The sequence below is a fragment of the Lutjanus erythropterus genome, chromosome 8 (genome assembly GCF_056507025.1).
Source record: "Lutjanus erythropterus isolate fLutEry1 chromosome 8, fLutEry1.hap2, whole genome shotgun sequence".
Classification (NCBI taxonomy): Eukaryota; Metazoa; Chordata; class Actinopteri; order Lutjaniformes; family Lutjanidae; genus Lutjanus; species Lutjanus erythropterus.
Window position 1 is genome coordinate 33,973,778 of NC_139324.1, and position 26,538 is coordinate 34,000,315.

The 26,538-nt window shown below is 39.8% G+C and overlaps 1 protein-coding gene across 2 annotated transcripts in view; it reads right to left on the minus strand.

Annotated features, from left to right (window-relative positions):
* LOC146323120 (E3 ubiquitin-protein ligase SH3RF3-like) overlaps positions 1 to 26,538 on the minus strand; it is a 169,651-nt gene that overhangs the window by 46,103 nt on the left and 97,010 nt on the right. For both annotated transcript variants that reach the window (XM_084725368.1, XM_084725367.1), the window contains exons 2-3: positions 19,648 to 19,923; positions 11,026 to 11,121 (exon numbers count right to left, since the gene is read on the minus strand). In XM_084725368.1, coding sequence (XP_084581494.1) covers positions 11,026 to 11,121; positions 19,648 to 19,923 — 372 coding nt within the window. The remainder of the gene's footprint in view (positions 1 to 11,025; positions 11,122 to 19,647; positions 19,924 to 26,538) is intronic.

Below are 26,538 nucleotides of genomic sequence, written 5' to 3' on the forward strand. Positions count from 1 at the left end.
TTGTCAGAAGGTATGGTAAAGTTTTGCTGATCAGTACGAGTGCATCTCTTGGTGTTTAGAGTTTCAGCCACTAATTAACATCTGATAGAGGTGGAAGAGAAGAAAATGCACCAGTTTGTTATGATTTTGCAGGGTGAAAAAAAAATCTGGAAAGTTTCAGTTTAAGGTAAGAGAAGAGTAAAGATGCCAGAAAATCTTCACATGAAAGAAATCAAATCAAATCAGAGAAATTTCACTTTTTTTCTTTAACAACTGATAAACTGATTACCAAAATAATTGGCGAGTGACTTAATAATTGATTAATAATCAATTAAAAGATTCAACATGATCAGTTATGGTGGTTCTAGTAGTTACATAATTCTGGCACTGGTGTTAACTTATAAAAATTCCATTTAAAACAACATGTTCCTTTCTAAGACAGATTCTAATGTGCTTGAAATAATGGAGTTATAAATGACTTTTCTTTGTTCTGATATCACTGTTATACACTGTCTGGCCAAAAAAACAGTCACCACCTGGATTTAACTAAGCAAACATGCAGTGATTACTATGTTTCAGCTGGTAACAATTTATTTAAATATAGCTGATGCAGTCAGTAGCTTCTCATTTCGTAAAACAACCATGTCAGAAGACATATCCTGTGGTCGTGGAAAAGTCTGTTTCTGAAGGGTCAAACTATTGACCCGCATCAAGCAAAGAAAACAACTAAGGAAACTTGATGAAACTACTGAAACAGTTACCCTGTGCCAGAGTGATGGGGGCATCAGGGTAAGAAGGGAGGCGGATGAAGTGATGTACCCATCATGCCTAGTGCCTACTGTACAAGCCTGTGGGGGCAGTGTTGTGATCATGTGGCCAAAAACATGAAGTCAGTTCACTACCTGAATATACTGAACGAGCAGGTTTTTCCATCAGTGGATTTTTTTCTTCCCTGATGGCACGGGCATCTTCCAAGATGACAATGCCAAGATTCATTGGGCTCAAATAGTGAAAAAATGGCTCAGGAGGCATGAGACATCACTGGATTGGCCACCAGAGTCCAGACCTTAACCCCATTGAGAATCTATTGGATGTGCTGGAGAAGACTTTACGCAGCGGTCCGACTCCAATCATCAATACGAGATTTTGGTGAAAAATGAATGCAACTCTGGACAGAGAAAAATGTTGTGACATTGCATAAGCTTATCGAAATGATGCCATGGCGAATGCGTGCCATAATCAAAGCTAAAGGCGGTCCAATGAAATATTAGAGTGTGTGACTTTTTTTTTTTTCGGCCATTGCAAAACTGGTCGACCACGACTCTGTGCTCTTAATCTGTGCTGCTCATTTGTGGACACTGACGGGATCGGCTCATTTCTCACCACCTGCAACAAGACATTTACTGTTAGCGTTATCCAGGTCTATCACTGCTGCTGGCTGACATTTCACACTGTAATTCCATGTGTCACATTAGCTGTCTGGAGCTGACACTTGTTTATTAGAGTGGCATGAAAACAGTTGGGGAAATGCGAGGATGAGTGTTCCATACACAATTAGTTCAGCAGAAAGTTGCAAGATTTTATGAATGCTGAAAATAATTATGAGCTGTGACATCTTGCCGATGTGTTTTCTGCCCCGTGGCTCTGAGCACATCTTGATTTTAAATGGGAAAACAGTCGGTGATGGATTATTAAGTGTGAATGACAGTTATGGAGCTTCACGGTAGTTTAGGTAGGCACAGACGTAGTTTTATTGTCACATGTTCCGTGTACCGTCCAATCATTCATCTGTACAGTCAGTACAAGCAGGCTGGCGCTCATTAATTCAGCTTACTACAACACTGCTTCTCAATGTTCCTGAACTACCTGCTGCTTGCAATTTGACTTCCTCTACCTCCCTCGGTCTCATCCAGCAGGACCATTAGGTGTGGTTTCTTTTATTTGCTCATATTCACTGATGTTGCATATCTCAGGCTGTGCTCAGGAACAGTCTGTGTGAAGCTTGCTCAGATTTATTCCAGAGCATCATTTGGGCAGAAAAACACAGCCAAACTAATTATTAAAAGAAAGTTAAAAAATCTGTTGTGAGTGTTTTGACTTTGAATGATAGTTTAAGGCAACTTTATTGGCAGATATTACATGCAAATATAAATCACTTTCAAGAACTTTCAAAGTGGTAAAATCTTGCAATGTGAATCCTCCACACACACAACATGAACACCTGAAGAAATTTCTCTTTTGTAACAACAGTTTGCTAAACACCTGCCTCAGTAAAATCTATTCCCTCTGTGTTCAAATGAAATATTATACCTACATTTACATTATATGTATTTAATCAGTGTCAGTCTCTTGTATGGAATATTTTGGTATAAACTTGGTGAGATCTTAAAGTGATCATTTACATCATTTGAGGTGTGTCTACATATACAGTATGAGACACCTGTTGATGGTTTGTATTATTACCTAACAGTGGTGACTGTCTGAAATGCAGGGGTGAAAAAAAATAAAAAGGGCACCAGGACACCAGAAGTCACGATGCACTTTATTATATTTTCTCTACTGGAAGGACACCTAACCCAATTTTCTACACTGGAAGGGCACTTTACAGGGGGTTTTATTGCATTTTCGCCACAGAAAAGGCACTCTGGAGGGCACTGTAACACATTTTCTACACTGGAGGGGAACTTTACCATATTTTCTCCACTGGACGGCCACTTTAGAGGGCACTTCATCGCATTTTCTCCACTTGAGTGGCACTGTAGAGGCCAATTTACTACATTTTCTCCACTGGACGGGGACCTTAGAAGGCACTTTATCACATTTTTTCCACATTAGATGGCACTTTATCATGTTTTGTCTACTGGAGGTTTACACTAGAGAGCATGTAACCACATTTTCTCCACAGAAAAGGCACAAGAGGGCACTTTTGTTGTGTTTTTTCAAATATGGAGTTGAATTCAGCAGGAAAGAGCAATATTTGGCTTATATAACAATGGTTGGTTTGACAGCAAGATGAAGCAGTGAAAACACCATAAATATAGGGTACACTGAAACTGATATTGATTTTCTTTAGATGGTGCTTTTCTTAAGAGGCTAAAACACATTTTGTTGCTGACACTGTCCACAGCAGGACATTGCTTAGCTTCTGTGTGGATACTCCTGCTGCTTCTCCAAACTGAGGGCGTGCCAACCGTCATCTACTGTAGGTAATACACTGATTATCAGAAGCACCTCATATCACTTCACTGCAATCTGAACTATCCCTTTAAAGAGCATGGTGTCTAAAATATACTGGGTCACTGAACCTGGTCGTCTGAACAGGCATGCACGCACACACACAGAGGTCAATGTGAAACGTAATTTAAGACACAGACAACATCTTCAGTGTCAGTCCTCTGTCAAATTTACATCGCAATCATGTCTGCTTAGCGTAACCCTCAAACTCCTGAACAATCCCCGGAGAGAAAGTCAAGCATTTCTTTCTGTGCGTGTGTGTGTATGTGTGTGTGTGTGTACAGGACCGACCCGTCTAGGCTCCGTGTTGGTGATGTCGCATTTCCATATTAATAGATATGCTAATCAAAGCCAAATCATATGCTAATGAGCATGATGGATTGATGCTGCAGATATAACTCAGTTTTCTCTCATGAGGCCGACTAGAGGACACACACACACGCGTGCACACACACACGGATACACACACAGAAGGTCAGTGAGGTAACACACTCAAAAACATCCTATTTTGCAACCAATCAAGTAACTTTTACCCATGCAATTCAAGTTTGTACCTTCACACACATACAGGAGTTGTCTTTCTTTTACACACACACAAATACACACACACACACAGACACACACACACAGAGGAACACATGGACATGCACAAGTGCACACACATGCATACACACACACACACACACACACACACACACACACACACACACACACACACACACACACACACACCAATGACTGCTGTGTCAGTTTCTCTTTAACTACCACTGCTATAGTGCCCGGTCATGCTGCAGTACAAGGAGATAAGTCTGTGTGTGTGTGTGTGTGTGTGTGTGTGTGTGTGTGTGTGTGTGTGTGTGTGTGTGTGTGTGTGTGTGTGTTGATAGAGACAATTCTTCACTCTGTGCTTTTGGCTGAATGAAATCTCCAAGGTCATCTATTATGTGTTGAGCTAACTGTACTCTCTGTACTCGGTGTCTTTTGGAGGGTGAGCGCTCTCTCCAGGTAACACTGACACCCGGGCTGATGAGCTGCTATCTGCACTGCAGAAACGATAAGCCAGCAAGATACATGCATGCTCATGCACACACACACACATAACCAGTGGCAGGTGTGTGCCAACTCCCTCCTGCTGCAGAGACAGTGGGAAGCATGAACGGAAACAGAGGGAAAAAAAGAGACAGAGGTGTCCTTGACATTTGTTATAATGTCTGATCCAAATTCATCCTAGAGCTGCATATAATAAATAAAAATAAGCAAATGAGCCCTTCCTATTTGCATGATCGTCCTCAGTTATGACCAAACCCAACCGCACTTAATTCAAACTTATCTCATCCAACTGAACCTGCAACAAACTTTACAATAGAGCTCTTATACAACCCAACCCACTCAGCACACCCTCCCAAAGTCTAGTACGTTATATTTATAACAACATAAATCCACTTCAGGTGCATGACAAACCACCCAAACCTTTACCTCACCCAGATACAGATACACCTACATACACCTGCTGTACACCCACCCACACAACAAACCCAAAGGGAACCAACTCCAAGTACGCCCACAGCCATTAAATCCACCTGCCAAAATCTAACTAAACTCACATCCAATAGTGCATTTTTTGCTGTGAGCTACTGTAATTAATTATTGACAGCTCCTCAAAACAAAAACTTTACAGTACAGTAAAATAGACACACGCTGATGTAAAACTGTAGCATCAGTCCACCTTAAAATCTCAAATAATACTGTTCTTAAAGAAATGTGCTTACTCCGTAAAGTCAGTTAAAGATTTCTTTCTGTATGAAAAAGTTGCACTAATACCAGCAAGTGCTCAGCAAGCTATGTGTGTTTTGTCCAGCCCGTTGTCATTCCCAAGTCATCACATACCGACATTTCGTCAGCCTCTTGGTGACTCATGCAGACACACAAAGGACCCGTTAGCAGCTGTATGAGATGCACCAGGCGTTAGACATCGAATAAAGACAGACAATGTCCATGTCTGGAGGAGGTGAAGTGGATGTATGAGTCAAACAAACACAGGACTTTCACCTGGGGGACTGGGGTATATTATTAACAGTTTTATGGTGCATAATGTTATGTTGTCACATGACTTGCATCGTGCAACTTGCTTCACTTACATAACGATCTTTCCCTAAACCTAATTGGGTAGTTTTGGTGCCTAAGCCTATCCAAACTGCAACAGTTTCACAGAACTAATCACATGTCTAGAAGGCTTCCTGGCAGCATCTCACACGCCCACTAAAGGGTCCCTTGTGCATCAGTATGAGATGCTGTGGTGTGTGACAAAGCAGCATCGGTAGTCGACAAGCTGGGGTGAGAATGTGTTAGTTCTAATAGCAAAGCTCAAACAAAGCTACCCAAACTGAGCTAGCGCTGTGTCACAAACTGCAGCCGTTCACTTCAATGAGACCGACGTGTTGACACTGCTTGTTTGTGGCTCCAAAACACATCTGAATAAATACACGCACTTTACTTGTTAACCAGCTCACCTACTGATGTTTTCTTGCAACATTAAATGAAATAAACTGAACATAAGTGCAATATTTTTTATCTAGCAAGTCATGAATGTATTATTATTTTTAGCTGATACATTTTTTATTAGAACAAGCTTGATTTCTTGCTATTTTCTTGTTAGCTAATAACTGAGTCATTATTTTAAAAAAAGGATTCTCAATATTTTGACATACTAACTCATTATTTCATGTAATTTTTTAAATAGATTTAATAGATTTTACATAATTACTTAAAAGATATTCTTGTTTTCATCACACTGGCAGAGACTGGACAGTAGAACTTGAACATTTCATAGAAGAGACAAGCCTATATAATGTGGATTGAGCACAGATTTATTAAGCACGGACGTGGATGAGCACAGTTTAATACTTTGGTTTTCCAGCGGTTCATACCAGGGTCCAAGTCTAACCCACCACTGCTTGTGCGTGCAGCATTTCAGTTGAGGTTGCCAAATCAGAATCCCAGCAAAAGACACTGGTGTCTAAAAACCGTGCTGAAAGGAAAAAGGTGGAGGAGAAAAAGGCTAAATCAGCTGAGGCAGTGCGGGCGGGGCATCAAGGGCACTGTGGCCGCAGAGCGGGCAACAAAGACACTAACTGTGTGGTCTCCCATAACGGTGTGAACCTAAACAACTGCATAGACATTTTATGTAAGTGCCATACAAACCAAAACAAACCAAAAGAAAAAACAAATCAGGGTTGTCCCGCAAAAAAGTTGGGAGTTTGGCAAGGAGCTGGACAATCACATATGTGAAAATCCACCTTTCTGGAAGATTACTTTGTAATGTTAACTGCAAAATTGTCCTTTTGTTTCCTAATCATGTGCCATTTCAGATCTGGTGCACCTCTGACCACTATCTTTCGAAACACACCCACCAAGGCGGCATTGTTAATAGTTTTTGTGCTATTCTTGGTCTGAATCTCTACTACGGGGAACAACAGCGGCGCCCTCTTCAAACGTAGTGACTGCCAATCACTTCACACACTTGCATGTAATTTGGACTATTTCAGGGGCGTCCCCTATCATCTGCAAACCCCTCATCACCAATCTATGTATCCAGAGTCTGCCAAATATTAACACAAGCAGTCTGTATTCACATCTGAGTGGTGAGACAACAGCTATAAGAGGTACTTTAAATCCTGCAAGAGACACACACACACGCATACACACACACCAGTAGAAGTCCAGCTGGGCCCTTCTCATTAAGCTCTCACTGCAGACACACACAGACACCCACACACACACACACACACACACACACACACACACACACACACCCCTGTACCCCCGCTGTGTCAGAGTGATGGAGAGGTCTAAATTATTGATGCATCTCTATCTAATAGGACCCCCTGTGTGTCTGTGTGTGTTTGTCCCGACTTGTCTCAGCCTGTGGCTCAATCATCATCACCTAAGAGAGTCGTTTGGTCAAACAGCTAATTTCAGGGACATGATTGGGTAGCCAAGAGTCCTAACCCTGGCATGCTGCAAACCCAGACAGAGAAAGATAGATATTTTATTCATCCCCGGGGGGAAATTCGCTTGTCACAGCAGCAGCACATGAATGAACCACAAGGTACAAAGAATAGCGCAAAGACAAACAGATACAAAGATCCTCTGCAAAGTTATAGTGGGAAGACCGGAGGGTATAGTTCCGTCTATTGTGGGGAAGGATCAGAACAGGTTTATAAAGGAAGGACAAGGCTTCAACAGATGGTGATGTGGTACTGATGGCATCATCAGTCTGTGACCTCAGCACTCACTGGATCGGTTCGCCTCTAAGTCTGAGGCCATGCTTCTCGGCAGGAAACCGGTGGATTGTCTACTCTGAGTAGGAAATGAGTCCTTACCCCAAGAGAAGTATCTCGGGGTCTTGTTCTTGAGTGAGGGGATAATGGAGCATGAGATGGGCCAGAGAATCGGAGCAGCAAGAGTGGTATTGCGTTTGCTTTACTGCACCGTTGTGATGAAATGAGAGCTTAGTCAGAAGGCAAAGGTCTTGATCTACCGGTCAGTCTTCTTTCCTACTCTCATCTGTGGTCATGACTGAAAGAACAAGATTGCGGATACAAGTGGCAGAGATGGGTTTTCTCAGGATGAAGGCTGACATCTTGCTTAGGGATAGGCTGAGAAGCTCAGTTATCTGTGCAGGACTTCGGGTAGAGCTGCTGCTCCTTTGCGTAGAAAGGAGGCAGTTGGGGTGATTCGGGCATCTCGTAAGGATGCCAGGATGGAGCTGTTCCAGGCACGGCCAGCAGGGAGGAGGCTATGGGGCAGACCGAGGACCAGGTGGAGGGATTATATCTCCAACATGGCCTGAAAACGCCTCAGGATCCCCCAGTCAGAGCTGGTTAATGTAGCTGGGGAAAGGGATGTCTGGGGTCCCCTGCTGGAACTGTTGCCTCCACGACCCGACATGGACGGATAGATGGACAAGGCTTCAACAATATCAGAAGGGTAATAAATATCTTATACAATCAACAAAGGGCACCAGAAATGGCACTTATCTCAAATGATGCAGAGAAGTTCTTCAACAGAGTCAAAAAGCCACATCTGTTTGAGGTCATATCACCCATTATGGGTTAACAGAAAAGTTTTGCAGCTGGATTAAACTATTACGTGAACAGTTCTCAGCAGCAGTGTTTGCTAACGATGTGGTATTAAAGGCCGTTAAAAGTAGCCGTCGTTGCCCCCAAAGCTCCCCTTTATCACCACTCCAACTTATGCTGGTGAAGAATGTACAAACATAATCACAGTATTAAGATCATCATTTTCTTCAGAAGCAAATGGTTCTGGGTAGAATCTCATTCTTTCAGGAGGAACCCTTTTAAGAGTGTGTGCTATACAGACTTAAGAAAACATCTTTTTTTTGATACAGAGCTTCATAAAAAAATCACACCATGATCATTTTAATATGTTTTTCAATGAAAATAAGAATAATGGTGTAAAAATTATCAGTCTGTACCACATATCAATTAAATTAATTAATATTGGACATATTTTTTTCAAAATTGTTAAGCCCTAGATGGCAAAACAGAAAATGCACTTAGTTGTATATTAGAGCGTTTCTGTGTTAACAGCAGATAAAAAAAAACAACAGGATGAGTCATCCCATCTGTCCCTCCACGAATACACAAAGCACCACAAACACTGACCTTATGAGGGTCTTATTGTTTTGACAAACACACAGGTGTAACACTACTTCCCAGTTTGAGTGAACCTCCTGTCAGTTTTGAAGGTTTCATCATTTGTTTTTTGACGGGGCCACAAGAGATTTGGTTTGTTCACAAATTTGTGGTGACAGAGAGAAAAGAGACGCCTTAACGACAGCAAAGGAAAGACACATCCTTCCAGTTTCTACCAATAGCTTTTCTTTTCTTTTTTTTTTCATGGCTTAAAAGCCTTAAATGTGATCCAGAGCAAATTGCGCATGGTATTTTTTCAGTTGCACAAGGATTAAAGTAAACTATATTTCACTCTTGACAGGCATGGCGCTATGAAAGAGGGTAAAATGTTTGAGGTGTTGGGGGTTTTATCCTTTTACAGAGAGGAAATCCCTCAAAGAAAACTCCACCTCAGCCTGGTTTCAAACAGCATTGCTAATGTAATTTGCATTTCTAGAGCATTAATGCTTTGGTTGTGTACTGCTACTGATAAGAGGTCAAAATTTAGACACCATGGAAATGTCATGGGGAACCTCAACGTAGTTTAACATACAAGCAATGGATGATACAATATACCTGATATTTGAGTGCAATTACAAAGTCAGACATTAATGGAACAGTTTGGATTATTTTAAGCAGGGTTGTATGAGGTACTTATCAATAGTCAGTGTATTAACTACAGTAGATGGCAGCCAGAGTTTAGAGAAGCAGCAGGAGCACCGGTGTAGGAGGCTAAGCAGAATGTATTTTAACCACTCAATAAAAGGCTTGCCTAAAAGAAAATCAACATAATTTTAAGTATATGCTATATTTATAATTTTATTACCACTCTGCTGTCACAACAGCCTTTTACAACAGAAAACCAGCGTTATGTGAGCCAAATATTGCTCTCTCCAAACTTCCAAATTCCAAAAAGTTGTGAAAGTTTGTTAGAAATCAGGAGAACTACAAGATTAACCAGACACACCACATGGTTTGTTAGACAGAACCATCTGGGAAGTTGTCCCAAGAAACTGTTTGGAAAAAGGCAAGCACTTTCAAAGAACACTTGGCAGGTGCATGGATGAATCATCTGTCTATCATGGGTTAACTTCAACCCGTCAGATCGACGCTTCCATGGACACACACACCTAAAACCACACCCACAGCTGCCAGAAATCCTTCCTAGGACACTTATTGGCTGCACCACTTTTGGTGTAGACACAGATGGATAACTGGAAAGATGGATTCCAGCCAGGATGGTGATCCCAGGAGGAATATAAGGAGAGAGCAATGAGAAACGGGAGTCTCTTGGGAAAATTGAGAGGGTTAGCAAATATGACATTAGCTAACTAACAATTGATGTAGCCTAGATTAGCTAGCTAGTTAGGTACTGCTAACAGATAACTTAATATGTGACTATATTTGAATTTGTTGCTTTTACAGGTCCCTCAGCAGCATCTTTTGACCATCTGCAAAATTTGCTTTTCTTCTCAACATTGAGAAACCTGGCACAGAGCATATGTAAGTACAGGAAACAGGAAAGGAGAAAACTGTCCAATGTTTCAAAAGGGGTGGGACTTAAGAAGGGTTAATTACCAGCAAAAAATCAATCTGGTTATCGCTGCCAATCCATTCAGGTAAGAGTTTTTGTTTTTTACCATGTAGCAAAACAAAATTTATGAATTATAGCACGAGCAATAACAACATGACATATAAAAAAAGGCTGAGAATACCACTTAGTTCGAATGTATTTGAAATCAGGGAACATTAATTGATTATTTGATCATGTGAATAAGCCTGTTTCCACTCCTGTGAACTGCATAGAAGCCAAACAACCCTGATATCCCGAGTTTATCATCAAGGTAGTGGAACTGTTTCCACCCATAGAAACAAAAGATTTATGTTATTTCTTGTCAAAGCAGACAGGATATATTTTCACCAAGAGATGGAAAATGTTTTCTGCCTCTTCTTGCAAAAGTAGCACTTTGATGAATGAAAATACTGTAATACAGGTGTTTCTGCTGCAGCACCGCTGTTGCTTTTACAGCTCTTTCTGTAATAACTTGATGTGTGAGTGTTTTGTATCGCTGTGAGTCTCTGTGTCTGTGAGTGTATGTAATATCTCTGGGTTTACCTCCACATAGAGAATGGGGAAGATGCCAATCTTGTCTCCCAGCATGCCTTCTGCCCAGTTCTCGTCCACTCGCCTGATTACAGTCAGTACCTCATCCTGGACAGAGAGGAAATGAGTGAGACTACACACACGTATGCACACACAAACATACACACACTGTCGGTGCACCACCTGTGAACAAATAATAACTTTTTATTTAGTTATTTTGGTACCGCTCTGGGGAAATATCATATTTGGCGTGATTTTAAGAGCAAAGAGAAGGATGAAAGAATGTGTTTCTTATGTTTTTTCTGGTGCAAAAACACAAGCTACTGATCAGAGCCTCATCAAAAGGAAGCATCTCAAACACTTTGTGAGTGAATGTTTGAGGACCAACGGTGATTTTTCTGCTTCGCTGCAGTACCTGGATCTACAGGGTTCTTCTGAAACGGTAAATTAAAACCTTTGAAATGTGTGTAAAACTTTCCTCGTCGTTTTATGTGCTTCTGTTGGACTGCCAAACCAAGGTATCATGCCAATAATTTAAAAAACACATGGTGTTCTAATATGCTGTAGCCCATTAAAGGATGGTTCGGAGCCCAGTTGCTCTGGGGCAAGTAATATGTCATGTCAAACAACTAAATCATGCAACTCACTTGTCCAACCTTGCCCAAAGCTATTAAAATTATTTTCGTAACATATTGATTAAAAGAAAGTAAAGTAAGCAAGCAAAATTTAAGTTATTTTTCATCCAAAAATGGCAGAAAATGCTTTAGTCAGCCTTCTAAATTTCCTGCTTTTGCCGTTTGTTATATTAAACTGAATATCTTTGGGTTTTGCAATGTCATAACAAAACATTTAAAGACAATTGTACGTTTCTTACATTTTATAGACGTTACAACCTTAGATTAAACATGACAATTAACTTTAGTCTTTGTTGTCGTTTGATAACTGTTAAAACAATATATAATATAATAATATATAAAACAATTTGTACAGGGGCAAATACAAATTGACTTTGGGCAAGCAGACTTCTTACACACCGCCTGACCGGGCAAGTAAAGAAATAAATCTTACAGCTAAACCCTGCAAGTACACAAACTAACTGATTGAGGCAGTAGGGCAAGAATCTGTCAATAAGATACAGCAGTAACAATTCAATATATTGCAGTACTGTAAGCAAGATGATTTATTGCTTTGTTGTCATTGTATAACAAACAAACCACCATATAAATATAAAATATTTGAGTAAAAAAAAAATACTTTTTTATGCAATCTGAAGAGCAAAGTTAGATAACAACACTGCTATCTAAAGCTAGCTAGAGGTTTTAACACAACACAGAATTAACCACTGCTACGAATCTTTGCGTGTATCACAATATCAGAATACAGCATTTTGAGAATATATATATTATATGTTGCAACACTCAATATTCTTGATATTGTCTTACACCCATTCAGTGGTAGTGCAGCAACTCCAGTGTTATGAAAGGTAAAACTGCTGTTTCTGCCAAAGAAGTTTGGTGGCTTTGGAGAGAGTGACATTTAGCTCATAGAACCCTGGTTCCCTGCTGGAAAGAGATGTTTGATGACAAGCTAAAGCAGCCAGTGAAAATATTCTAAATATTGCATGCACTTAAACTGATACTGAAATGTTTTAGATGTCTAAAATACACTTTGCTGCTGACCCTGTCCACAGCAGTACATTGGTTAGCTTCCTATACTGCATACCACATAAAACTGCACTTCAAAAAAATCAGAACTATGCCTTTAATGAGAACTAGCAACACTTTACCAAGGCACACTGTACACAGGTTTCTAGACTGATAGGCAGCTACTGGTTCCATTCATTTCAAATGTTCTTCAGTTTACTTCATAACAGATGTTGCTGTGTCTTCCTTCTCTACACAGACCCCCCTGAGTGTGAGATTCAGCTGCTTGAAAAAGCCTTATTGCTTTTATTTTAATTTTAATGTGGCCAATTGCTGAGTGCTTTCTTTTTTTCTGCAAAGTTTTGTGGCAGCATTGTAAAGTTTTGGAGTGTTCACAAGTTTATTTGATGAATATGAAATTGTGTGGAAAAATGACAGCCTTAGGATGCATTTTGTATGAATACTGATGAATCTGTTGTAGCAGCACTGTGACCTTGTGCTGTGACAGGGTGTGCTATTTTTGCATAAAGCTGCTCGCTGGGACTCTGTATATACTTAAAGCTACTTCAGTACAAGGAGTTTCTAACTGGTTATGAAACGGTCTCCATTTGATACTGACACTCCTATATGACCTATATAAACAAAGCGTCAGTGAAAAGATTGTCTATTTCGAGTTATTCTTAATGGCTGCCACCAGGTCGGATGAAACGAGCCTATGTTCATATTTACCCAGGCAAATTTATAGTGAGTAGTATGTTAGGCAGTTAAAAAGAAGAAAGAGGAGATTTTCTTCTGCTTCCTTTGCTCTAGTGGCACACTGAGGAATGAACATATTATCAAAACATACACAGCACATCTGCGTGATGATTTTCAGATGTCCTCCAAAGGGCTGCAGGTCCCACCAGCAGCTTTTCATCAAGGGAGCGTTTTGCTCACCTGTTTATCTTTATTTGCTTGAGTTTGTTGACTTGGACCTCTTTCCTTCCTTTTTGTGCTGCATAGTTAAATAAATTTCTATTTGTCTGTTTTTGTGATCGGGACTCTGCACAGGGTCTTTTATTTTGAAAACTGACCGCGTTCTCTCTGCTGTTTTTGTGTCTGACTTCCTGCCTGCTCGATCTGCTCTGTGCAGATGGACGCAGCATCTGTCAAAAATAGACTCTGTGCACATTTGAAGCAGATCGGCGCGGAGAGCCCCTTCTGGAATCACTGCTGGTGGAATCATCAGCATTATGTTCGATGGCAGTGATCAGCTCCGGTGGACGTGGCTTTGCCGTAACCTGTTGTTCCCGTACCTTCTTCTTATCTCTTCTTATTATTAGGAATAAACCTGCTTTGCAACTGAACTGGGTAGACTGGCGTTCCTGTCTTTAGCTAGCCTAATATTTTCTGAGGTAGTATGAGGTGTGAAATGTTTAAGAAGCACTGAGCTAACCCCTCACTAACAAAGAGTAATGTTTTACAATATCAAAAACACATTTTGCACTCTTTTGTTCTGCTCCAGCTGCCAGTCATGTCTGCTGGATACAATATCAATACAGTCTCAGGTATAAACTTGCAGAGTAGTACAGGATTACTGTGTATTCTACATACATTATGATATAATATTCTCTTCTTAACAGTATTATGTTCTCAGCAATATTATACCCAACACTCGTATTATGTTCCCTGTTCAGCACGCACGCACACACACACACACACACACACACACACACACACACACACACACAGACCTCATCATGAAAATATTTTTCCCTCTGTTCCTCGTCTCCTCACATGAATACGAAGGTCGTGGTGAGACCATTAGGGACGGAAGTGATAATGCTAGTAAATGACTATGTATTAGTCATACTGAGTAATTACCCCTCACACTGAGAAAACAATATCACACACACTGGTTCTGCATGACAACACGCATACAGCACACCACAGGGGCATGAATTTCTGTGTGAGTGTTTGGCTTTGTGCAATCTTCAATCTGTAACCTGTTGATTAACTTCCACCCTAAAACGCAGAATCACGTGACCTGTGAACAGCTCATCATTATCTGTTAATCTGTGCGCAGACCGCGGTGTGTTTGAGACGAGGTGTGCGCCGTATGGCTGCGCTTTACGTTGCTGTAATCAGTCTTTAAACCACCTACAGTGACGTGTACAGTACACCGTAATTTAATAATCGTCCTCACTCTGCAGACAGACGCACTTAAGAGTGGATGTGTCGAGCGTTCGGTCCCGGCGCAAATGAGTCTGCGTAGCAGCAGGAACAAAATGATAAGCCTTGGAGAACAGAAGAGTACATGGAATACAAATGACTGTTTACACCAAACCTGACTCCTGGATACATACTTCTGAAGGACTGACTGTCTTCTCTCATCTTGTCTTTATCTCCACCTGCTTCGGTCGTATAATCTTAGTGATACTTTGACAAACTGATACTTTGACACTGTCAAAGTATCTCTAAGATGAAAATTAAGATGTCAAACGCTCCTGTCAAAATATCAGAGGTGCACATAGTTGAATAAAAAATACTCTTGTAAAAGTAGAAGTACTGATTCAACTTCTTTAATCAATTAAATGTGAAAAAGTGCTCAAAGTATAAAAGTTAAAAGTAACCCCCTGAGGGACCAGCTGTTTCTCTGCAAAGTTGATCCTCACCTTTTCTCCAAATCTGAGTCTCCCTCTCTCTTCTGTTTTGTCCTTTATGTTGTTGTTGTTTTATGTCTTTTGCGTCTTGTTACATCTTTTACATTGTTTTTGCCTTGTTACGTCTTTTATGTCATTTTCATGTTTGCCTAGCTTCATGTTTTATGCAGTTTTGTCTTGTTGCATTGTTTTAATCTTGTTACTTCTTTTATATATTTTTTTCATTTTCATCTTCTCACATCCTCCGTTGTCATGTGTCTTTTACCCTCAATGTAAAACTAACGTAAGGAGCCTGTTTGACAATGTAAGGAATAGAAAAAAACACATATTATTGTTAAAATGTAGGGAGTAACAGTAAAAAGTTGTCAGAAAAATAAATACTCAAGTAAAGCACAGATACTGCACAGACATTTGTAGTTGGATACTTCCCAGCTCTGCAAAATATTTTGGACCCAGTCAAATCTGACTGGTATCAATTAATTTTCAAAAGCAGAAGGTGTCAAACCTGAAGACAATTAGAACAAATCCTGAACATGACTGACTTAAACAGATCCAAACATATAAAGAGAGACACCAGTGCAGGCAGCAGCATGGAGCTCTGCTAATTAAAAAGCAGCCTCAGTCAAAAGAGCAGAAATTCATGCCGTTTTTTACACTTCTCAGTTCACACTTCACATCTCCTGTCAAAAAAACATTTTTTTCTCCTATGATGATAAGGAAGCACTGTGTGAGCAGAACTCATAGTGAGGTGGCTCAGATCCCTTCCTGACACACAAGGCCCTTTCCTACATGATTAGACTGAACATAATTAAATATAACAACTTGGGGTCTCGCTCGCTAGGAATCAAGAGGACCCATGTAGACATCTAGAGCCGCGTTCCACTGCAGGAACTTTCCCAAAAGACTAGGAACCTTTGAAGGAACACAGTACATTTCTACTGCAGGGACCAGGATCTGAATTATTTCTGGGTACATTACTTTCCCCCTCAATAAGTCCCTGCTTATTTGGCAATACTTTCCAAAAGTACAGGAACTGTAGGAGTCAGGTTCTGACGGTAACCATATTATCACAATACTGCGACCATGTGGTGTCTAATGCGGGTTGAGCTCTTTATTATAATTTTATTTTGAACGATCACTCTCGAGTTAAGATCAGTGCATTCATCTATTAAGTCAGGAACAAAGCCACTGATTAGTCAACAGACTCAACAAAAGGCATCTTGGGATTGCCAGTGGGTGGCTAACAACATGCTCACAACAACAACTATTTCCAAGACGGAAAATGGATCAATAACTACAGAAGGTATTGGGTGTTGGATTTATCATTATGAATTTAATTTACAAAGCGTCTGAAAGGACGTTGCAGTTCAAGGCTGAATTACAAAGCTTCTAAAAAGAATACAATCTCATCAGATCTAACGTTGTAAACGTAGAGCACTAGCATTAGCATTAGCTTAATGTTAGTGTTTCTTGCCAAGTTTGCTTCAAGACTAGCCCTTCATTTTTCCAGCTGGTGAGAAACAACACATGAGACCTTTCTTGGTCTTGAGAAGCTGCAGAGTTTAGTGACTGAAACACTGTAACCTGTGCACACTGTACATTTACTGCCACACTGACAACTTCCTGTTAGGTTTCTGCTCCGCTATGAGCAGCACCATCAGTCTGCTGCTCGCTCTCCTTCACTTGTGCACTGCCCTGTTTCTTTAAGATGCTATTCTATCCTTATGACAGTATGCTTCAGTAAAGTTCAATAAAACCCGCGGGAATATGTTGCTTTGTCACTGCGATCAGAAGAAATCCACAGGGTCACAGCCCTCTGTTCGGGGTGGGGCTTGTAACACTTAAGTTTTCTGATGGCTGAGTACTCCCATCATTTAATTTCATCTGCCATTTTTAAAAATCCGCAGCTACAAACCAGTTTGTTTTTTGTTAAAGATGCATCGACACATCAACATGCAGTTACAGAAAATAAAAATAAAAATCCTGCCCAACGCTTTATATGCTGTCGTTGTTGTTGTATAGTTCCACAGAAAAATTACATTTTCATTAAAATTACATTTTTCATGTGTCAGGTAATTTGACTAACATTCATGGGCCTTTTGACTGCGGTGGATACGCAGACAACAACAGGCTGAATGAACCCTTTAAGGTCTTCGAAAATCAGTTCCTGGAACTAAAGCTCCTGAGTACTTGTGTTTTTTGGTACAGCATATCAAAAGGAGCTCAGTACACACTGTCAGGTGCACATAATATAAGAAGAGATAATGTTGACACAATGGCACAATAAATAATAATCATAATATTCCTAGACAGACAGAAAAGACCTGCATGAATCCCTCCAGTGTGAGAAAGAATTATTCACACCCCGCCTTAAGGAACTGTACTCCACATGAAACAGTTATACTGGCATGCAACAGTAACACAACTGTGTTGAGTTTTTACAGTGGTGTAAATGTTTTAGGGACTCATCTGTTTAAAAAACTGTAACTTGTTTTCTTCTTCTAACTTCTTGGCATAAATATGGAAGAATTTAGCACAAACTCTCTCTTGCCAACATCTTAATACCAAAAATATCAGTCAGTTTTTTAAATGTCGTTAATCAAATCTTCACGGTCAGAGCAGACTGGTGATGATCAGGAGATTCAACAGGCAACAGCTGCTATTGTATGTTATCTCCACCCCCGAAATACCTCATATCAGACCCACTGACTTACAGAGCTGAAATCCCTCTCATCTTACCAAGACACACGGCATCAAATCTGCCTTTTAAAATCTAAGGCTGGCTTCACATGGTGAAACTTCCACGCAACTTTAGTTGGTTGAAACTAAGTTGCAATTGAGTCTCATGGCGTAAAACTTTTCTGAAACTTGAAACATTCATGCCAGTGTTAGAAGGCGGCATCTAGTTATTTATTTTCCTTGAATCAAAGGGTAAATGCACTCTCCGGAGGCTTGTTGGATCAATCTCCTTGAATAGAGTGTGAAAAGATCCATGGTGTCTCTTTTGAGCAGGAAAATTACCTGAATCTAGCAGGTTCATATTATTTAAATTAATGACTAATTTGTGTTGCATTGGACTTTAATTATTTCTGAGCTGCTTTGTGTAACTGTCAAGTTGCATGGAAATTACATTTTATGGAAATTGTGACCTGCAATTAGTTACATGAAAGTTTCATGGCATAAAGCCAGCCTATAACAGTGTAAACTGTTACAATGAGGCACAATAAAGGAAACCACTGGAATAATATAATGATATGTACAAAAAAAAATCAACTTACATTGGAGACAACAGAAGTTTGATAGTACTATATGACTTCCAAATATGATGCAACTGATTTTCAGATTTACTCCCATTAATTCATCATATCATACCAAATGCTCAAATTAATTATTTGTAGTAAGTAGTGAAAACTTAAATTTGTTTAAAAGTTAAAATGTTGAGTGCCAGGAGAACTTTCTCTTTTGCGTTTATTAAACTCATCACTTTTGATCAATGAGGGAAATAAGGTCCCTCTAAAGGTCCCTAAAAGACAAATATATTATGAAATTCACAAAATATTTTGTTTATATTGATACTATATTGAGTTTACTGAACATAAAATAATGGGTTTTTATACTTAAAGTTTACTCACTCCCTTTAACTTATTGCAGTGAGAGAGGAGAGTTGCAAGTACTGAAAATATTTGAGTTAGCTTAATCAATAATTTTAATTTAACTGTAATCAATGAGTGTATGTAACAGTAACTCAAATACCTTAGTTACTGACCACAGGGCTGCCTGATGAAGGTGATGTTCATGCAACAATATTCCTGATCAGTAACACAAACCTTACTCTCCCAAAACAATGTCAGTGAAAGGTTTTTTAGTTTTTTTTTAGCAGCAGTAGCCTGCAGATGTTATCTGTCCTAGCTGTGGACTGTGACTGCTTTGGATGTGAAAGCTCATCACAATATTTTATTTACAAAATACGCTGCAGAAAAAATGGAGCACAAGCAAAATGTGGAGTAAAAGGTGAAAACAGCAGTTCCTTTGGGAAGGCACAGAAAATGTACTTTATACCCTGCTAAAGTTGCTGTGGTTTACATTCTGAGAACAATCTAAAGACTAAACAGTAGAGTCAGGAGTGATAAATTATTAGTGCCCTACAAACAACCAGCCAAGTTTAACACCACACTCTAAGTGTTTTCTCTACTACAGTATTTATGCTGTTGTAAACTCAGAGTACAGCCATCCCTCCAAAATCTCCACTGATTCATTGGTACAGCCTGTCCGTATGTTTGTGTCCTCAGGTGAGTGTGTGTGTGTGTGTGTGTGTGTGTGTGAACGGAGTGTGTCTGCACGTGTGTTACCTTGCTGAAGGCCAGACAGTCTTTATCCTGGTCTTTATCTTTGACCTCAAAGTCGTACAGCGCTTTGCCCTGGGGTGGAGTTTGGCTCAGCGGACGCAACAACTGGATGTAACTAGCGGGCAAGAAACCATGGCAACCGTTGAGTTCGCCGTGGTACCAGTTGTCATCCACCTTACGTCGCAGGATGATGATGTCACCCTTGGAAAATTGGAGATCGCCTGGTTCTTTTCCTTCGTAGGAGTAGAGGGCTTTACCGCAAGGCAGCGCTGGGATATTCTGTAAAACAAACACATGCAAACTCTCACTATACTGTGGATTATCTTGAATAATGGGTCATGATTTCTGGAAAGAGGCGTTCATATTGAATTTTTCAGATTTATTTCTGGACTGCCATTTAGTTCCATTATATCGAAGAGAAGGCAGACACCTCCAAAACTCTACGATTCATAAAATTATTGAGACGGACCGGTAGCACGACAGGTAAGAGGAAAGATATGTATTTTTGATTTTGGGGTGAACTGTCCCTTTAATGCCTGCCAGTGGGTCAGATTCTCTGTGAAATATTATAAATGAAAGAAAATTACAAAGACAGACTGCAAATCTCCTTTTTGACGTTTTTGCTCATATGATGACCAAAATGATTAATGATTAGTTTATTTGATTACCACATTTCAACACATTAATTCAAAGTGCTGCACATAAAACATTAAAGGCATCAAGACAAAACGTAAAAGGAACATAAGACAACATAAAAAAGACATGTCAGCACAATTAAAAGAGATTAAAACAGTTAAAAACAAAATAAAAGATAAGATAAAACCAGAAAGTAAAGGTTACAGTGCAGTTTAAAATAAAATTCAAAGGTCTTGTATTAGGTTTAATGAAAGGCAAACAGAAAAGTCTTCAGCCTTGATTTAAATGAACTGAGAGTTGCAGCAGACCCGCAGTTTTCTGGGAGTTTGTTCAAGAATTTGGTACATAAAAACTGAGAGCTGCCCCTCCGTGTTTGTTTTGACTTTGCAGACAGAAAGTTGACTTGTCCCAGACAACCTGAGAGGTCTGGATGGTTCATAATGTAGCAGAGGATCAGAAATTTATTTCGGCCCTAAATTATTCAGTGCTTTATGAATCAGCAACAGTATTTTAAAATTGATTCTTTGGCAGACGGTAAGCCGTGAGACTGTTCCACTCTTTTGGTCTTGGTGAGGACACGGGCAGCAGAGTTCTGAAGCAGCTGCAGGTGTCTGACTTTTTTGGACTCTGTTACAATATTTAAGTTGATTCAAGATAAACGCGTGAACAATTTTGTCCTTGAATTCTTGATATATATTCTTTGAGTTGTAGTTGGCTCACTTCGTAATTATTGTAATGTGCCTGTTGAAATTAATGTCCGAGTCTCTGACCACACCAAGATTTCTGTTTTGGTTTGTGGTTTTTAAAATTACAGATTGAAGCTGAGCACTGAATTTTGGCTCAAAAAACAATTACTACTGTTTTATCTTTCAATCAACTGATCGATTTATTGACTGATCGCTGCAGCTGTGATTATACACCACATATACCATAACCTGTGTGACTAGGGGTTACAACACAAGCCAAAAAGGTTAGAAAGATCGTATTTTGCTCCTTTGTTGCAGCTTGTTGTTTCCTCTGCGCAGAGCAGACGAGTAAATTACCTGCCAGTGATTTCCAGAAAACAGGGTCTCAGTGAGAATAGGAGGCTCTTCTGTACTGCAGCCCTGCACAGTGATTAACATAAAAGGCTGGGTGACAGGTGTACTTTTACATAAAAATCTTGCATAGAGCAGCATTAAGTGCACCTCTACAGAGGATTAAAAGCATTGCTGTCACGTAGCAGTGCCACTGTGTTGAAACGATGCCAGATAACTACACTTGGCAAACCTTGGGAGTGGCAATTTCCTGAGTTTACACTGAACTACAGTTTATTATATTTTTCCTATTAAGCAGCCGGAAAGTGCCTTTTGTGCCGCGTCTGGAACAAATCAGTTTCAAGTCTGTTATGCAACAATATAAAATGTGCCTCTAATTGCATTGTTTTCTACTCTTTTCATTTTCATATTTGTGGTGTCCCATTTTTGAAGGAATGGACAAATGAGGCAGTGACTCCTGCAGTGATCAGTAAATTAATTTGGAAAAAAAAATGCCTGGGGGCAAACTGGTTTTAAAGCAACTCAAAACAGTGAAAAATCCAATATGTTGCAAACTGTTTGCCCCGGAGACAAATTTGTAGAGCTCGGATGGTTGGATATGTGCTCCAAGTTTCGTTTTATTCCCCTCAGCAGTGTGTGAGATATGACTGGTTATTAAAATGTTTGCCAGGTAATTGCTGCTCCCACCTTGGGCCAAACACAGTAATTTTGAAAATGCCAGACCGGTGTGATGCACAACTCCCTCGAGTATCATCAAAATCAAGTCTGTGGTGTCTTGCTTATCACAAAGTCAAGGACAGACGCACACTGACCCATTTACCCTGCACAAACTGATTTTATTTTTACATGATGCCATGCTTGTGTAGAAAATTATGAAAATGCTGTACTGAAACTTATTTTGTTTAAGTTCTATTAAACCTTTCTAAAATAACAAACACACAAGTGAAACAAGTAAGAAATGAAATAGTGTGTTTGTAAGGGCTAACATTAACTGCAACTATTTTGTCTAGTTGTAGGAGCAGATCATTAAAAAAAAATATATGGTTAGCTACCAAAGTCATTTTACCAACCGAATTACGTTGGTACTACCGAGTTCCAATTCAAATAAAATCGATCAGTGCCAAATTTCAACACCTGGGAGTGCATCTGGATGAGAGAGAGAGAGAATCAGGGCAATAGTGAGCCGAAAGTGGTCCCAAATGTGGTTAAACGACAAAGAAAACACTTGCTTCAGTATTTGTATGTGTAACAAACATAAACTACAGTATCTAAACTCTAGGAGAAGTGCACTGTTTTTCATTGCCACAGTTAACCTTAGTGTGTCTGCACCCAGTGGCTGCGTAACTTAACGCTCCTTGGACAACAAAACTTTAAGTAAGGCATCGACAACTTCATCAGCATCTTCAGGTGATGGGGCTTCTTTCACTGTCTTTGTTGACTTAGCATTTTTACGAGTGCTAGCCAACACTGGCTGCATCTGAAACTCCTCACCAACATGCTATTAGTACACTACAACAGTGAGTGAGATGTTTTAGTGTGTTTGAAATGCCACCCCTAAAAAAAGTATTCAAGTGTCTTTGTTTTCTGAAGACTAGGGGGACAAATGCAATTTCAGTCACCAAAATAATACGCTCTTTTGCAGATCCTCTGCTACGTTGCTAAAGCTCGCTGCCAAAAGGCAGCGCTATCAAGCTAGCCACCTAGCAACAGTGTCAATCTCCTTGGCGTCGTCTCTAGAAAACAAACAAGGGCTTGCCAGCAAGAAGGTCTAAGGTGATGATTTTTAGTTCCATTCAGCGTAAATCCAAATGTGATTGGTTAATTCACCTGTCAGTTTCTACACAAACACACACACACACAGGCTGTGGCCTTTTCTCCTAACCAATGAATTTTTCAGCTCTAACCTTTCTCCGCCTAGAGACAACAACAACAAAATCTGAATGGATATCTGTATTTTACTATTTTCAGGACAGTAACCCTTTCATTTCTGAAACAAATTTGATAAAAAATGAGTTTAAAATTAGAATTAGAAGAGAATAGCCTAAGAAATCAAATATAATATATTTAAATGTAACACTTGAAATGCTGATGTGAAGGCCCCGAGGGTTCCCCTCTGGTACTTAACATCCATTTTGCACGGTTCTCATTTTAAAACGTCAGCTGGAAACATTAAAAAGTCAGCAGGAGTCTTTTCAACCAACTCATTGATCTAACGTTAGCTTAATTAGCTAAGATAGCTATAGCTGACAAAAATCTGCTAGGGATAAAACTCGCGATCCAAAATCACAACCTGCTTCAAATAAGAACCCTGCTGTTTGTCTTCGTTTGTCTGGAATCAAGGACCTGCATCTGTTTTCACTGCAAACTGCATTGCCATGCCAGAACGAAAGCAACAGTAACTGCAGGGAGCAGGGCGTCAATTAAAGTAAAATAGATAAATTGGATCAAGTTCATCATATTCAATGTGGTTAGATTAAACATTTTTAACAAATACAGTCCTTAATATAGTTTTTAACCTGTAGACGACATAAAAGGTACATTCTTCTCCAGCCAGTGACACACAGATATTCATCATCACACCTTTATTCACATTCTCCTCCACACTTACCCAAACAAACACCGCAGCAGCGTTCAGCAGACGCTTAATATACTGAACATGATCTTGAAGGAGTTTATCTTAAAGAAGATCCGGGTAAACAAACAGCAGCATACAGAAGAGACAAAGCATGAAAGAAAAACAACTTCTTTTCTTCTCAGAGAAAGTGTTTACAATAATGCCAACACACACACACACACACACACACACACACACAGACGCACACTCTTTTTATACACTCATACAGACTGATTCTCCCCAGACGACACACTGAAGAGAACAGCCAGAGGCTCCACTGACTGTACTGAGATCCACGGTGACGCAATATGAGGAAACGCACACACACAAAAACACCAAAAAACCCCCAAAACACACTACTAACACTACTTTCAACAACTACTATCTCTACAGTTACTACGGCTGCCACCTGTAACCATTCACATGAATAAAGATCACAACTCCACTTCCTCCCACTGCACAAAAAAGAAGCCAAAATATCTCCAGATTGGAGGAAGATACAGGAGTGAATTTTAACTATAAGAGTAAGAAAAAAGTCTTTACAGATTAAGAAAATGTTCCTATCCCCAATTTAAGAAAGGAAAAGTGTATTACACAAGCATCATAACATCACAAAATATAAAATAAACCCTCCTAACTTAAGGATAACTATTTAGCTGTTCTAACTTTCACTTTTAGTTTTAGCTAACGTGTTAAATCCACATGGCTGCTCTTCTATTGCTTTTATACAATGGATGTTAGATACGTCCATGACTGTATCTGGAAGCCCAATCTGTTACTTTTATTTCCCGAGTTAGCATTGTTGTAAATTTCCCAAAAAGAACATCTTTGGATTTCTCTACAGATGTTATTGAAACCTCATCTTGGAGTTCAGTGCCATTAGAGTTGGGCAATATGTCAAAATTTTCCAGCCAGCCATTGTCAGCCCATCAAATGACAATTGGTGATATCTTTGTCCCCCATTTAACCTCCTCCCGTCTTCTCAAGTCTCAGCTGGGAGATGTGTGCAAGCAGTGAATTCACTACATTATGTATGCTGTGTACATTCACTACATTCAATAAACAAAATAAAAGTGCCAAAAAACTGAATATATTCACACCTGTTTTCCTTTTTGAACAGAAATACAACCGTACATCTTCTGAATTCAAGCTTCTCACTTTCACCAAACTAAGACAAGATTAATCGGCTCGTTAACTCCTCCTAAAACAAACAAACTCACCAAAACGATCTTTGTTAGTCTGTCCACTGTCCCAACAATCACCAGCTCTGGTTTGGTTGAACTGAATCCTTGATTCACTACATGAAAAGAGTGCAAAGAGTCTGGATCTTCAGGCTGTTTACCTCTCACTGTGTACTGTGGAGCACACATAATGTAATATAAGCACACACACAATACACACACAATACATATAATTATATGTATTTTTATTATTATGCTGTGCATACATTAGCAGAATAAAATAGCAGATATCACCCCAATACCCCCCGCCCCCAATAACAACTGGCAATAGACTCAGCTCATCATTGATAGGCGACATTCATCCAATCGCCCAACCCTAGTTCCCATCATTGCTTTTGCTTTGTTATATGTTTCAGTATGTTTAAAAAAACATCAGTTACAAAGTTGTTTATCTTGGCACAATGACAAAAGTAGTGTTGGTTGCTAGGTAACAGACATAAAACTTGATATGTGATGTTGGATTGAGTATTTAGGGTTCCCTAACCTGAGATAAAGCAGGATGAAGTGAGATAAGATAGGATTCCTACAGTTAGTTAGGATTTGCTACCTTAACACCACATTGGAAAAAATCCTATCTAGGCTCTTTCCATCAAACTGAAGACTTAAGATGGGGAGTTTGTGTAATACAGCCCCAGAAGAACAACTTAACAACAATCCACAAACAAACACAAGCACACGGAAGACTTTCTCAACCATACAGCTAAATTCTCTCTCACCAACACAGATCATTTACTGGTAAAATTGATGGAGGATCAGACAAAATCTAGAGCAGCTCAGTGCACCTTATGTATCATCATATATGCTGGAAATTGCTCTTGTTCTTCCTGTCGCTTTCAGCATAACTTTAGCTGCTATTATCACACGAGACAGACAACAGGACAAACCCTTCCCCAGACTACTTCCTGATGTCGTTATGCGTCTTCAAGAAACCATGCATTAACACCTTTTCAACATCTGGTGTAATGAGTCTCGGATCTCAATAGGTGTTTTTTTTTTTAAAATCAGATAGCTCTCTGGTTCATCTAAAACACATTAAGTGTAAACAGGGTTAGGTTTTCAACATCTCATTCTAAAACCATGGGCACACTCCAGGTTCTCCACGAGATTTTGACACCTGACTGCAGGGACTTGCTCCGGTTCATCAACAAGAGTGAGGTCAGACACCGATGTTGGGCGATAAGACCGAAGTCTTTGTTCCAGTTCGTCCCAAAGGTGTCGGGGTAGAGGTCAGGGCTCTGTGCTGTGCAAGTTTTTTCCAAACCAAACTCAAATAAACTAGTTCTTTATGGACATGACCTTTGTGCACAGCTCAATGCTGAAAAGAAGACAAGAGACCAACAACTTGGCTGGAAAATTAGAAGCTATT